The 14,547-nt window shown below is 45.6% G+C and overlaps 1 protein-coding gene across 1 annotated transcript in view; it reads right to left on the bottom strand.

The window, feature by feature from the left end:
* The window catches only part of ASAP1 (ArfGAP with SH3 domain, ankyrin repeat and PH domain 1), a 114,052-nt gene that overhangs the window by 79,201 nt on the left and 20,304 nt on the right, over nt 1–14,547 (bottom strand). Inside the window, exon 3 of the mRNA XM_045286994.1 lies at nt 12,873–13,018. Coding sequence (XP_045142929.1) covers nt 12,873–13,018 — 146 coding nt within the window. The remainder of the gene's footprint in view (nt 1–12,872; nt 13,019–14,547) is intronic.

Genomic DNA, 14,547 nt, shown 5'->3' with positions numbered 1-14,547 from the left:
TGGAGGTTGAGTTTGAGAACAATTCTCTCTCTACATGCTGTGCCGAAGCACAGCCCCCTCCTTTATAACTTCACCCCAAAAGGAAATGCTCTTTCCCGGGCCTACCAGGCATGCTTTTAAAGGGGAAGGGCATTATCGCGTGCTCACAGTAGAGGAATGCAAAAGAAGCTTCCAGCAGTACTGGCATGCCCAACCAGGCTCTGTGCCAGAGGTGTCTGTGAGGTGAGTGTCCTGGGTGACCGCATGCCTGACCAGCTCGGCTGGGGCTGAGGCAGACAGGTGGTGAGCCAGCAGTGCCTGCCTGCTCTTCCGAGAGGACACTAGCCCAGCTGTACCAATGGCTCCTCCAGGACACCTATGGGTGCACCAAACACCAGCACCCAGCCCACTGCCATCCAGACAGTTCTGCCTCACAGTGGCTCTCTCTGGGGCTTGGGGGGCTGTACATTTTTAGGGGAGCGGGCAGCATTACTGAACCAGGGTATCACTGGCCTGAATTGTCATCTTGCATTAATGCGGACTCTCCTCCGCATTGCCCACACTCTCCCTCCCAGCTCCCCCTTGGCAGACAGAAACCCCTTCTCTGAAAGTTAAGGATAATGTAAATCTGCTGACTTGCTCAACACATTGGAAAATCCAATTAAAATAATGAGCCAGCTCCCAGCAGTTAAGGCAATGATGATTCCCTGGTAGAAATGAGGCAGCCTGTCTAATGTGTTAACTCCTTCATGGCCTACACAGTGTTACTTACTGCCTTGAAAAGGCAATTTAAAGGAGGTGCTCTGTCATTATGCCATTCTTCAGGCTGTTAGACGCACAGGAGGCATGTGGCCACTCATCACTACTGCCTGGGTGACCTTGGCCCAGTGCATTCATCTTGCTGACTCAGTGTTACTTGAAAAATGATGGATCACCATCTTGCTGTGAGTGGATCAAGGGGGAACAGGCTTTTTTTGAGCTTCCACTTAGTACCAGGCCACAGACTTTGACATGCACTTCTCATGCCAGGCTCTGAACAACCAAAGAGGTTATTATTAGGAAACCTGCTCAAAGATACACCAGGCCTGACTATCTACAGCAGCAGTTCTCATCCTGTGGGTCGCGACCCCTCTGGGGGCTGAACAACGCTTTCACAGGGGTCACCCGATTCACAACAGTAGCAAAATGACAGTTATGAAGTAGCAACGAAAATAATTTTATGGTTGGGAGTCACCACAACACCAGAAAGTGTATTAAAGGGCCGCAGCATTAGGAAGGTTGAGAACCATTATCTACAGAAATCAGATTGCTCTGTAAACTAATAATACACTCTATGCATACAATGGACAATTATATAAGCCAATACTGACCAATCAAACTATGCTTTATCTTCTTTAGTTGTTTATCCATTAAGGAAAACAAAATTTGCTCATAGGTTGAAGGCTCTTACAAATTCAAGACAACTGGGGGTTCGTTCAATGTTCCTAACTCCCCCATTACTCAGGGATTTGAAAGACTTTCCCCTTACAGCTGTGCATATACTCAATCCTTACACGGGTGACTCTGGAAGGCAGACATTTATTCTGTTTACCTGAGGCTACGAGTCCAAATTCAGGGTGTCAACTTTAGGGGACTACTTTCTCTCTGTTAGCTCTTGGGGAAGATCCTTGTCTCTTTTCAGCATTTGTGGAGTAGCTTCTTTGGAGATCTCCACAGGGTTTTGACATAAATCTGCCCCTGGATCTAGGAGTTTCTCAACAAAGGGACCCTGAGTCCCAAAACATACTTCACTCCTGGTTCTTTGCTTTTTTTTGTGATATTGAGAAGTCCCTGTTTCTATGCTCACTTCTCCCTTATCTTTTGTAAGAAGATAAAAGGAGATGCAGGCCACCCAAAAAGGAAACTCTACTGGCTATAATGTAAGTGAGGGTATAGCATCTCACCCTAATCCTGCTCATCAATACAGAGATCAGGGTTGACAACACCACACAAATGGAGGATAAGTTAAACCAGGTCACATCATGGGAGTGACTGCAGCAAAAAATAACTGCCAAACCACATTATTAAAAACACAAACTTCATCATTACACAACTGCCAAACCACTAAGAATCATGCTTAAATGTGTGTGCATGTGTATTTTTAAATCATTTTATCAGGGGCTCTCACAACTCTTATAACATTCCATACATCAATTGTATCAAGCATATTTGTACATATGTTGCCATCATCATTTTCTAAACATTTACTTTTTATTTGAGCCCTTGTTATCAGCTCCTTTCCCCCTCAACCCTCTCATTACAAATTATTATTTTCATATCTTACACCAACCCGCTATCTCCCTTCACCCATGTTTCTGCTACTCGTCCCCCTCAGGGGTGGGGTGGGGATGTGTTGATCATTGAGATTGGTTGCCCTTCCTTCCCTCCTCCCTCCACCTACCCTCCTGGTATCACTACTCCCATTTCTGTTCCTGAGGGGTTTATCTGACCTGGATTGTGTGTGTCTGGAGCTCTTATTTGTACCACTGTACATGCTCCCATCTGGCCAGAACTGAAAGGCAGGACTGGGGTCATGACAGTAAGGGATGAAGAAGCTTCAAAGAACCAGAGGAATATTGTGTGCTTCATAGATGTTATATTGCACTATGGTTGGCTCATCCCTTCCCTGTGACCCTTCTGTGAGGGGATGTCCTATTGTCTACAGATGGATTTTTGGGTCTCTGCTCTGATGCCCCTCATTCTCAATGACATGTGTTTTTTCTTTTAATGATTTTTTTTGGGTTTGTTTTGGGTCTTCTGATGCCTGTTACCTGATCCCTTCGATACCTCATGATTACACAGGCTGGTGTGCTTCTTCCATTTGGGCTTGTTGATTCTCTGCTAGATGACCGCTTGTTTAACTTCAATTCAAGCCTTTAAGACCTCTGATGTTATCTTTTGATAGCCAAGCACCAAGAGCTTTCTTTACCACATTTGCGTATGCACCCATTTAGTCTTCAGCAATCTTGTCGGAAGGGTGAGCATCACAGAATGCCAGGTTGTCAGAACAAAGCTTTCTTGGGTTGAGGCAGGGCTTGTGCAGAAGAGGTTCAAAGTACATCCACTTCCTCAATGTATTGCCATATAAATATATGTACATAGGGCAACACCTCTAGTTTTTATGAATATGTTTACATAAGTGCACACCTATATTTATACCTCTATCCATACTTTGATTCTTAAATCTTTCCTGTTTCCTTTTACCTTCCTCCTGCCCCACCATCACGCTCGCTGCTCTTCTTCTGCCGCTTAGTAATTTCTCTCAGCTAGATTCATGCTTAACCCTGTAACGCCGAGCATGACGTTTTCCTAACATTTCATTAATATAATTAATTTAATTAATATATTGAAAGTATACTATAAAAGTAAAGAATAAAAACAAATTTTTTTTCCTGAAATTAAAAATCCCGGCATTATAGGGTTAAGTATATTGACACACATTTTGGGACCCACACATCAATCAATGACATTTGTAATCTATGCTTTGGACTAACTCTAGGTCATTTGGTCATATCGATGATTTTTTTTAACAAGAAAACAAAGAACACAACACTCCAAATAATCTTTATAAGTCGACCAGCTATTTAGCTAAACAAGTCAATTCAGGAAGTTTCAGTGGCAGGTTAACAGAGTATCTCAGGGTCCGCTAAGTTTGGCATGTCAAGAATGTCAAGTTCTAGTTCACACCTTCCTTCCTTACTAGCAGAATCCAGCCATTGTGGCCCTGATCTGGAAGCTGAGTGGTGGTTACAGAGATCTTTTAAAGTGATTCTCAGATTAAAATCACTCTGTTGCTCCAAACCTACCAACAGCTTTCCATAAAACTGGATTCAAATCCAAACTTCCAGTTTAGCCCCAGCTCTGTCAATCTGCCTGAAGGGCCCCGTTTGCCATTCTGCTGTATTTCAGGTCATGCCAGCTTCTTGAAGGTAGGGCAATGACTAGTTTGCCCACCACTGTGCCACAACAAGCCCACAGCACAGTGCCGCCATGCTAACAATACCAGCCAAAATGTTTGCTCACCGAATAGGTATAATCGTATAATCAAATACCAACCCCAAACCAGGAGAGCTGAAACCCAATATGTTAAAGAGGATCTCGACCAGTTCCGTCTCACAGTGCTTACCACCAGTACAGGCCGGGCAGAGGGCACGGATTCAGGAAAGGTCTGGGTGAGAACTGCTCCCAGGAGAGCCTCCACTCAAGAGCTGTCAGGACTTGTCTGATGATAAGGAAGGTTAGAGATCGGGTATTTGTTCGAGACTTGGAAATGCCCTCAGATGCTGCTACGTTTCATCCATCAGGACTCATCAGGACCCTTTTCCTTCTACTGGATTTTCAGTGGAAGATGTATTAGGATACTATGAGTTCAAGAAGGAATCAGTAGGCTAGCTACTCAGGGTTAAATCTAACAGAAGACACAAAAAATGGTGCATCTGAAATAAAAAGCAATGCCCAAGTCCGAGGAACAGCCAGCTTAATTACCACAATCTACACATTAAAATACAATGAAATAAAATTCTGAAGAGGAGGAAAAAACAAAATGAAAAGAACCAAACAAAAGGAGTGTTCGCCCAATCCAGCCTCTCTCCACAAGCCAAACACCAAAGTAAATTCACTGCTGTTGTGTCAGTTCAGACCAGCCACCCAGACAGGACAGAGCAGCATTGCTCTGTAAGGTCTCCAGTCGCAGACATCTTTATGGGCCACATCTTTGTTCCACGGAGCAGATGGTGGATCTGAACCACAGACCTTCTGGTTAGCAGCTGCCTGGGGAACCACTTCATCACCAGGGCTCACCCCCTTCATACACAGAACAGCCGACTCAGCATTTCTCCGAGTGCTTCCATGGATTTTAATGCTTTATACAAAACATCTGTCTCCTAGGTTAGGTCAACACTGACTCAACAGATTTTACTGTAGTACGCCTCAAGACTTACTGTACAACGTGCAATGTACACCTTTAAGTGTGACGGTGGTATGGTGGGGAGGATATATCATGCGGTATTTGTCAATCCATTCTGAATGCAGAATTCTTTTGACAAACAAGACAAGGGGTTGGTGTTTTCAAGAAACCCTTAGGGAAAAGTACCGCACACTTTTCTGACAGTGCCAGTTCCAGATCCGAGAAAGCCTGTTTCCATGGGGTCCATCGCGGCAAACTGTGTGTGGTTGGGCAGCCTGCTCACCAAAGGCACCAACCCACCTGACCTTGGACAAGTAGAGCCTGAAGCTAAGCTCTCCTCCGCTCATCAGCCCATGTTTCCTGGTGCAGGCCCCCTTTTACAAAAGGATCCCCTAGAGCAGGGGCCCTCTGCTGGGCTGCCGTGCCCTGGTCGGAGGGCTGCCGCATGAAGAGATGCAAGGCGCCATTCTGCCTAGTCTTGTCCCAGACCCTCCAGGACACCACCTCTACCTGAGTGTCCCTGGGAAAAGCGAATGCAGGTATTTCTTTACTCAGAAAATTAAACCAAGCGCTGCCTCAGCCTCATTACAGGTAGTTCCCAGGTTATGAACAACCAACTTTGAGACCGCTCACACTTGCCCTTGTTAATGTCTGTTTGCCCTCACTTTGAAATGGATGAACCAATGTCTCTTTGCAATAAATCCTGTATCATGAACACCTTCACTTACCACCCATGCAGCTCTAATATTGACTGGAAAGGCTTTGAGCCTTTGCATGCACTAAATGAGGCCTAAATAAGTACTACCATGTTTCCCCGAAAGCAAGACATCCCCCGAAAATAAGACCTACTTACAGTTTTGCCTCTTGCTGAAATATAAAGCATCCCCCTGAAAATAAGACCTCCCCGAAAATAAGGCCCCCTGAAGCTACCTTAACTCTGGACTGTACCAGCGGACAATTGAGGGGGGAAGCAGGGGCGCCACTGAGCAGTGTCTATGCTGTTAGTTATGTTCTCTGCTTGTAGTGTTGGTGCTGAGACAATAGCTACCCTCTGCACAAGGGCATGAAGCACTGCCCGCTCTTGAGGCACCCTCACGACTGCCGTCGGGGTTGTTGATCCATTGCTGTGTTAACCCAACTCCCTGAGGACCTTCTTTTCTGTTCATTTCTACTTTCAAAGCATGATGCCCTTCTCCAAGGACTGATCTTTCCTAATAACACGTTCAGAGAATAGGAGAAGTCGTTTTGCTAGCCTTGTGTCCAAGGAGCCGGGTCCACTGATTTGAGAAGTGCTGCTTTAGCTGTGTGAGGCAGAGACAGCAGCGCTGGCCACACGGCCATTTGCTCCCTTATGTTTCCCTGGCCCCTAGTGTCCAAGCACTGTGAAAAATCTTCATATGATTCTCCAGTTTCTGCCCTCTACACACCCCAACACACACACACACACACACCCCCCACCCCCTAAGTAGACTCTGTTGAGATGGTGGGAGCTCCACCTGCCCATGTCCCTGAGCTACTCTGTGGAGCTGCCTTCCTCAGTAGGAGCAGACAGGAAGTGCGAGGTCTCTTTTAATAAAGCAATAAACAATAAATGTGTACCGTATTCTTCTTCATGGAAAAATAAGATATGCCCTGAAAATAAGACCTAGCACCTCTCTGGAAGCAAAAATTAATATAAGACACTGTCTTATTTTCGGGGAAACAGGATACCTGCACCTGTTCTGACTGACGTCCAATTCTGATGAAAGAAGCACCTGGGAATAGAGGGGACTGGGCCTTGACCCTTCCCTGCCTTGATCCCCCACTTCCGGTCTCATGCACAGCCTCTTATCTGGAGTTCCCTTCCGCCTAGCTGCAGCAGCAGCAGAAACGCCCTCCTGAGGGGGAGGGGTGTGGTTGGTTCCAGGCAGAATGGAGCCTTGCATCTCTTCATGCGGCAGCCCTCCGACCAGGGCAAGGCAGCCCAGCAAAGGGCCCCTGCTCTAGGGGATCCTTTCATAAAAGGGGCCTGCACCAGGAAACATGGGCTGATGAGCGGAGGAGAGCTTGGCTTCAGGCTCTACTTGTCCAAGGTCAGGTGGGTTGGTGCCTTTGTGTGAGGTAAGCCTTTATCAACATGAGGTCCTCGATAACTGGGGGTCACTCTGCCACTGTAGCGGAGCAGAGCCTGTGCTCACCCACACTGCTCTCATTGCAGCCACCAACCCGAGACCTCTGCTTAATCAGAAGACTGAAAAAAAAAACACTAGGAAAGAGTTTGTGAGAAATTGCATTTTCTTTTAATTCCATTTTCCCAAACCTTTTGAAGCGTCCTCATAAAACTCTTCCCCTGTGGTTTGGTGTCAAGTTCACATGCCTTTTAAGACAGCCTACTGCTAGGCCTCACACTTGGAAAGAAATGACATTAGTTCCTTGTTGGCGCCTCCACAGTAACCTCTGGGCCCCTGCCAGGATTTCACCCCGACACCCAGGACCTAACCCAACTCTCTCTCCCTCCCTTCCCCTCCTCTCCTCTTTCCTACTTCTGGGAAACTACTGGTTCCAGGTTTTCTTTAAAGGGTCCTTTAAATCAGTGAGTCATGGGGAAATCATTTCATGTGGTGGTGTAACTGGTTTGAACAACGGTTCGAATCTACCCTATGGTGCTGCAAAAGAAAGGTATGGCGATCTGCTTCCACAAAGATTTCAGCCAAGAAAACCCTACAGAGCTGTAGTGCATAGGGCCACTGTGAGGCAGCAGCAGCTCTGCGCACCAGGTTTGGGTTCTGGAAGAGGGGTGGGGGCAAGGAGCTTCTGCCGGCCACGGCTGTCTCCACAGCCAGCTCAGAGAGGTCACTGAGCACTGTAAAATGAGTTGCTGGGCACTATTTTCCATAGCTGTGCTGCTGTCCCACTTTTAGTACCTCTGCAGTCGCTGCACCCTGGGTTGCTAACCACGAGGTCAGCAGCTGCAAACCGCCAGCTGAGGCTGTCTACTGCCGTAAAGAGTTACAATGGCACAACGGCGGCTCTACTCTGTCCATAGGGTCGCTGTGAGTGGAATCGATTGGATGGCAGTGGGGTTTTTTTGGCAGTGGGTTTTGAGATGTTACATAGTTGTGCTGCCACCCAACCCAGGATACCCTGCAGTTGGAGGCTGCAAACAGGAAATGCTAGGCTGCTGGAGAAATCTTTGCTTCAACAGCTCTGAAGCAATAACCGCCCTCCAACTGTTCAATGAGACAGAACTCTTTCACAAGCTTGAGGACGGCTACGAGGCGAGGAGAAGGAACCAGATGTGTAAGAAGCCCTAACTGGGCACCTCCTATTATTTTTAAAAAGGTTTAACGTATTATTTTCTAAACCTGCTGCTCCACTGGTGCTCTTGCAGGATCAGGGCATTTAAACAGTTCCCCTCTAATTAGAAGCCAGGGGTTACTCTTTTCCTGCTCTCGTTTTGTGGCCAAGGAATTGAATGGGTACCAATCTCTGTTGAGATGCAACTTCTTTGCCAGGATCTCATCAAACAATGATTTCGCTACTTTCCTTGCAATGGTTACAAATGAAAGGCAAATGTGATTTTGGTGCCAGGTAAGTGAATCAAAACAACAACAAACACTTAGAAAAATCAAGGATTCATGAGTGTCCTGTCTTTTTCATGAAACAAAAACAACCAAGTTACATTGTAAAGAAAGACTTTATCCTCAGTACATTAACTGCTAAAGGGCACCCTTTACGAAGGGAATATGTACAGGCATGGAGGTATGAAATAGCATATGTTCCAGAACAATGAACTGCTGCTTATGCCTGGAGCTGGCTGATTCACAAGGAACCTTTCACTGGAGGATGTTCTGAGAGACTGGTAAGAAACCCAGAAAATGATATTTCATAATTAAAAAAAAAACAAAAACTACTCTATGGTCAAGGTGCAGTGGAACACTAATGAAACATACAACTTTCCTCTATCTTAAATGTTTCCTCCCCTCCCACTACCATGATCCTAATCCTACCTTACAAACCTGGCTAGACCAGAGGATGTACACTGGTACAGATAGGAACTGGAAGCACAGGGAATCCAGGATGGATGATCCCTTCAGGACCCATGGTGAGAGCAAATGTACTTTACACAATGGATCTATGTATGGATTGTGGTAAAAGTTGTATGAGCCTCCAATACAATGATTTTTTTAAAAAAGAAAAAGAACACCCCCCCCAGCAAAAAAAAAAACACCACCACCAAACCAACCTCGAATCTCTGTTAAGCACGTAAGTTGAGCTAGAAGTTAGGGTATGTGGTGGTGGTGCTAGGTATACTCGAGTTTTGATTCTGACTCATATCAATCTATGTACCACACAACAAAAGACTGCCAGTCCTGCATCAACCTCACAATTGTTATATTTGAGCTCATTGTTGCAACCAATATGCCAATCCACACCTCCCTGAATGTCTTCCTTTTTTTTTTCACTGATCCTCGACTTCACCAAGCATGGTGTCTTTTCCCAAGGACTGGTCTCACCTGACATGTCCACAGGACATGCAATGAGGTCTTTGCCATTCCCAGTTCTAAAGAGCATCTTGATGTACTTCTTCCAAGTTAAATGTTTGTTCTTCTGGTAGCTCATGGTATCATCGATGTCCTTAGCCAACACCATAACTCAAATGCACTAACTTTTCTAGTTGTCTTCATTCACTGTCCTGCTTTCACGTGCGTAGGTGACTAAAAAGACTATAAAAGGCGACAGCTTGGGTTAGGTGCATCTTAGTCCTCACAGTGGCATTTGCTCTTTAACAACGCATCTGCCCAATGCATCTTTTGATTTTTAGAATGCTCCTTCCATGCACATTAATTGTGGATCCAAGTAAACGGAAACCTTTACCTTTAATCTTTTATCATGATGCTGCCTATTGGTCCAGAATGTCACGTAAATTATTGCTAGCCCTCATAATAAAAGGCCTCTAGAACGTAAGCTCCACAGGAACAATGTCCTTGACCTGTCCTTCACCATTGTACTCTTACTGTTTAATACCAGTGCTCATGAAAAAGCAGCAAGCATTTGAATGAGTCAGGAATGAACATGCCCAGGAGGTATATAATTTCCTCTCATAAAAAGGAGAAACCAAAGTTCAGAGATCCTAAGAAACTTTCTAAAGCCACACAGATCAGAAGTCACTGAAGAATTCTTTTTACCCAGGTGTCCTTAAAGTTCAAAGTCCATGACCATCACAAGTCTGTTCCACACAAAATACACGTAGATCATGTCGTTTCTCCAGCTTCTCGCCACTAGGTGTCAGCATTCCCTACACATTTTCTAACAGGACAGCTGTCCAGGAAGGAATCAATCACCTCACCTTCAGAGCTGTGACCCTGGGAAGATCACACACATCGAATAGTGTGTGGCTTGTTGTCAGAGGTCTGAGGTCACTTACCAGGCATGCAATTATGTTTGAGATCTGGTCTGTAAAATGGGATACAACCTGAGAGTAGCACTTGATGGTGGGAGTTACTGGAAAGATCCAATCATCAGCAACAAATAATACAAAAACTTGTATCTAAACAAATCCCATGTGGCAGGTGCTGTACTTAGTAACTGATGTCTATGATTTCAATGACTTCAATATTCACCCACCAATATCAAGTTGATTCTTTCCCTGTAGGAAAGGGTAGAACTGCCCCATTGGGTTTCCAAGGCTGTAATTGTTACAAGATTATGAAGACTCATTGTTCTTTCAAGGAGCGCCAGGTGAGTTAGAACCACTGACCTAATGGTTAAAAGCTCACTTCACAGTCCACTACGCCACCAGGGTTCCTCTCAATGACTCCAATAGAAACGATTCTTATTTTTTTGTATAGATAAGGGCCTGGGCCTTCTGGTTTGTTTTTTTTTTTCAAGAACAAAACCCTCTAGGGTACCTACTTTTACCTTGCTCTCTGAATTCCAAATGTGTCAATTACTGATTCATGCTTCTAGCCTTACTGACTTAAGAGAAGTGTCAGGACTCTTCTGGGAGCTCCCTAGGGATGCTGCAGAGCTTGGTTAGGGTACAGGGTCCCCTGAATACACAATCAGGACAGGAGGTGCACAAGCAGTCTCAAACTCCTGGCCACATGGGGGTCTGCTCCAAACCTTGCTGCCTGTTCCCACCTGCCTGGCTCATCGTCCCTTTTCTGGTGACCAGAGAAGGAGGCCAGTAGGTCTCCTGTTCTTCTCAGCCCTGGCAGAGCTTTCCCCAAGGAAGCAGGAGACAGAACAGACTCCTCTGCCCTCTCTTCCTTAGGAATGTGGTGGCACCACCTTCAGTGGGGAGAGTTTGCTTTTATTTTGTTTTGTTTAATGAATGAGGTCTTCCAGCCATTCAGCTTAGAGCAGGGGTCCTCAAACTTTTTAAACAGGGGGCCAGTTCACTGTCCCTCAGACCCGTTGGAGGGCTGGACTATAGTTTAAAAAAAAAAACTATGACCAAATTCCTATGCACACTGCACATATCTTATTTTGAAGTAAAAAAACAAACGGGGCAAAAACACCTGGCGGGCTGGATACATGTCCTCAGTGGGCTGAATGTGGCCCGCGGGCCGTAGTTGAGGACGCCTGGCTCAGAGCTTCCTCAGATGTCTGTTTCTTGGTGGGAGGTGGCACAGAGGCCTGCAGCTTCACACAAGAGCTCCCCTCAGGGAAGCCACCGCCAGATGTAAGGTGCAGGGACGGTAGGGAAAACTAAGGACAATGAACCCAGGGACAGAAGGCTGGGGTCCAAGCCTACTAACTAGCAGTGTGACTGGACAAGTTACTAATTCTTCAGGTACTTCGGTTCTTTCACCTGCCCCTCAGGTGAGCCAGGTGTTAAATGAGATGATCTACACAAACCACCACATTGCTGAGGACATGAGAAGTGGTCAGTAAATAACAGCTTTGCCTGTTTTGAGATAAGCTGAAAGTGGATGTTTGCGAAGTGGCCTGACTCATGTGGACTAGCGGGTGCTCTCCTATATGAATGTATGTATGCATGCACATACACACACACACACAGCCCACCATCCTGCAATGAGGCAGAAGTGGACTGGTCTAGGAAGCTTGCTGGGGTTGACTCTTGATTTAACCCAAATGCATTTGTCTCCTGGAAACCAAGTCAGCAAGAGAACCACGTGGACTCAACTACTCCAAAGCAACGAGAAGCCCCCCATTCTCCACCCATTTCCCAGCAAGCACCAAAGTGAGTGAATGTCAGTCCTGAGTCACTTCCTCTCCTCCCACCACACTGTGGGTACACAGCCACCAGGAACAGGCAACCCCTGAGGAAGGTGGGCAGAATGAGCTCTTCAGAGGGAAAGGGCTCCGAATAATCTTATGATTTACAGCAATATCACGGCTTTGTCAAACACAAAACAAAATGTTAAGGAATATGTGGGCCCAAATTGAAAATGGTCTTTTCCCATATATGGAGGAGGAAAAAGAGAAGCTACTGCCAACTTATCTTTTCTTTAAGGTGAGCTGGATTAACTGTATAAATCTAATTCTTATGACCAATTAGAAACAAGTTTCCAGGGAATCAACATGTACATACATTTATCTACTGTGGTAGGTAAAAACAAGTACTATTCTGAAGGCTCACTTATTCATGTGACTATTGTGAAGCTGGTGCAGGACTGGGCTGGGTTTGCTCTGTTTGCTTGATACCATCTAACAGCAGCAGGGCTGGAGAAAGCTAGTTTGGATTTTTCAAACAGGTCGTATTTCATTTGTAAACTAGCTGTTTGTAACACAGATCAATGGCAAGGTTCCTACCTTAGGGCCACAGAGATTCCGTACTTAGGTCTAGGGCTGAAAGGTGCTGTCTTTTACAATCATCCCCCTAAACGAGGTACGGGGGAAGAGATTATGGAGCAGTTTTCATTCCACGATTTCATTATGTGTTTGACAGGTTGTTATTTTATTTTTTTAAAGAAACAAGCTCATTTATAAAATAGCTTACCAGATTTTTCAGCAGTGTGGACAGTTCCTTCGTAAGCGTGGAGAACTTGACAAAAGCAGTACCGAGGTCTGGGTTGTCACGACTTAAAAAATTACTCCCAAACTTATCAAGGACTTGTGCATAGTTTTCTTCATTTTGTACATGATCTATGGAAGAAAGGAGAGTCTGAGCTATTATTTGCCACAATGAAGGGTTCTCCTGAGCAATGCTCACCAGAAACTCAGAAGGAAAGCAGAGAGAGAAGCTACTGAACACGTCATGCCTAGGAGGTAGCTGGCAGTGCACTGAACGTTTGAATTCACTCTTGAAAGAGGTCTTCCCTGACAAGTTCCAAGCATCTGGTTGACTTAGAGTTCAGTTAATCCTCACATCTTAAGGGGTTAACTTATCATTACATTCTTAAGCAACTAAAAAGCAATCAGAACAGGAAACTTCTTAGAAAATAATTTGTGGGAAACCAAAGAAAAACCCATGTGTTTCATCTAACTCCTTTCTTTTTTACATAGCTCACCTTCATTTTCTTTCATTTTGTCTAAACCCAGATACAGCATTTGTAAGAAGTCTTTCTACCACCATCTCTTGTCGGAAACTGTGCAGACTTGGGTCAGAGGGATCTATCTTTGGTTTCTGCACCTATGAGTTTGCTACCTTTCTGGTTGTAGGGCTCCATGGCTAGCACCCTAGCTGGCACATGAGAGAGATGAGTCAAAGATCTGTGTGGAAATCTCACCCTGCTGAGCTGTTATATAAAATGAGACTAACAGCTGCACCTTACAGGTCTGTGGTGCTGATGAGGGGGCACAAAATAGACAAAGCTTCTTGCAGAGTGAATACTCCATAAATAACAATCCCACACTTCCTTGAAGCACCTTCTCTCCTCTGCTTCCATGGCAGCATGCTGTCTTCTCCTCCTGCTTTACGGCTGCTTCCTGTGCTGGTTCTTCATCCCCCTGCCCTCATCAGCACTCCAGACCTCAGTCTTGGGCCTATATTCTTCTCTACCTTTTTACACAGCTTAGTCAACTCCAAAACTGATACCTTTAGCTCAGATGCCACCCCTGCAATAGAGGCGTTTCTATCTGCCAATGTGGTATCTCCACCTGGATATCTAGTAAGGGCGTTCAGTGTTCAGTATTAACATGTCTCACAATAAAGCCTTGATCTTCTCCCCAACCCTGCTCTTCCCTCAGTCCTCTATTTCAGCTCATGGTAAATACATGCTTTCAGTTCTGCAAGCAAAACACATCAAGTTCATACTAGTTTTCTCTCTGGCACTCCAGATGCCGTGTCAAGCTTTAAAAATACACTCTCACCTGACCACGTCTCACCAGCTCCTTAGCCATCACTCTCACCTGACGTCATCACTTGTCTCAAGTCTGCGGGTCTTTGCTGCAGCTATTACTGCCCCTGTAAGTCTATGGTCAGCACACACTCAGCTTGGTGCTCTTAAACTGTCTCTCAGGCCCGGGGCCCCTGTGCAGACATGACCAGTCACAACTGAAATAGGTTTCCTGACCCTTGAAGGCTTATGGCAGAAGTACTGTGTTTCCCCCATGCCTTGACTCGAGGCATGGAAGGTGGTCTGTATTGACTACATGCTGTGCTATTGCTCCGACATGGAAGCAGTTCACCGGCCTGTGGTTGGCTCTGCCCGCTCTCCTCCGCTACTGTGGTA

The sequence above is a fragment of the Echinops telfairi genome, unplaced genomic scaffold (assembly GCF_000313985.2).
Source record: "Echinops telfairi isolate 266 unplaced genomic scaffold, ASM31398v2 ScPeMD7_1;HRSCAF=3_0, whole genome shotgun sequence".
NCBI classification, from domain to species: domain Eukaryota; kingdom Metazoa; phylum Chordata; class Mammalia; order Afrosoricida; family Tenrecidae; genus Echinops; species Echinops telfairi.
This window is presented reverse-complemented; position numbering and strand designations above follow the sequence as displayed.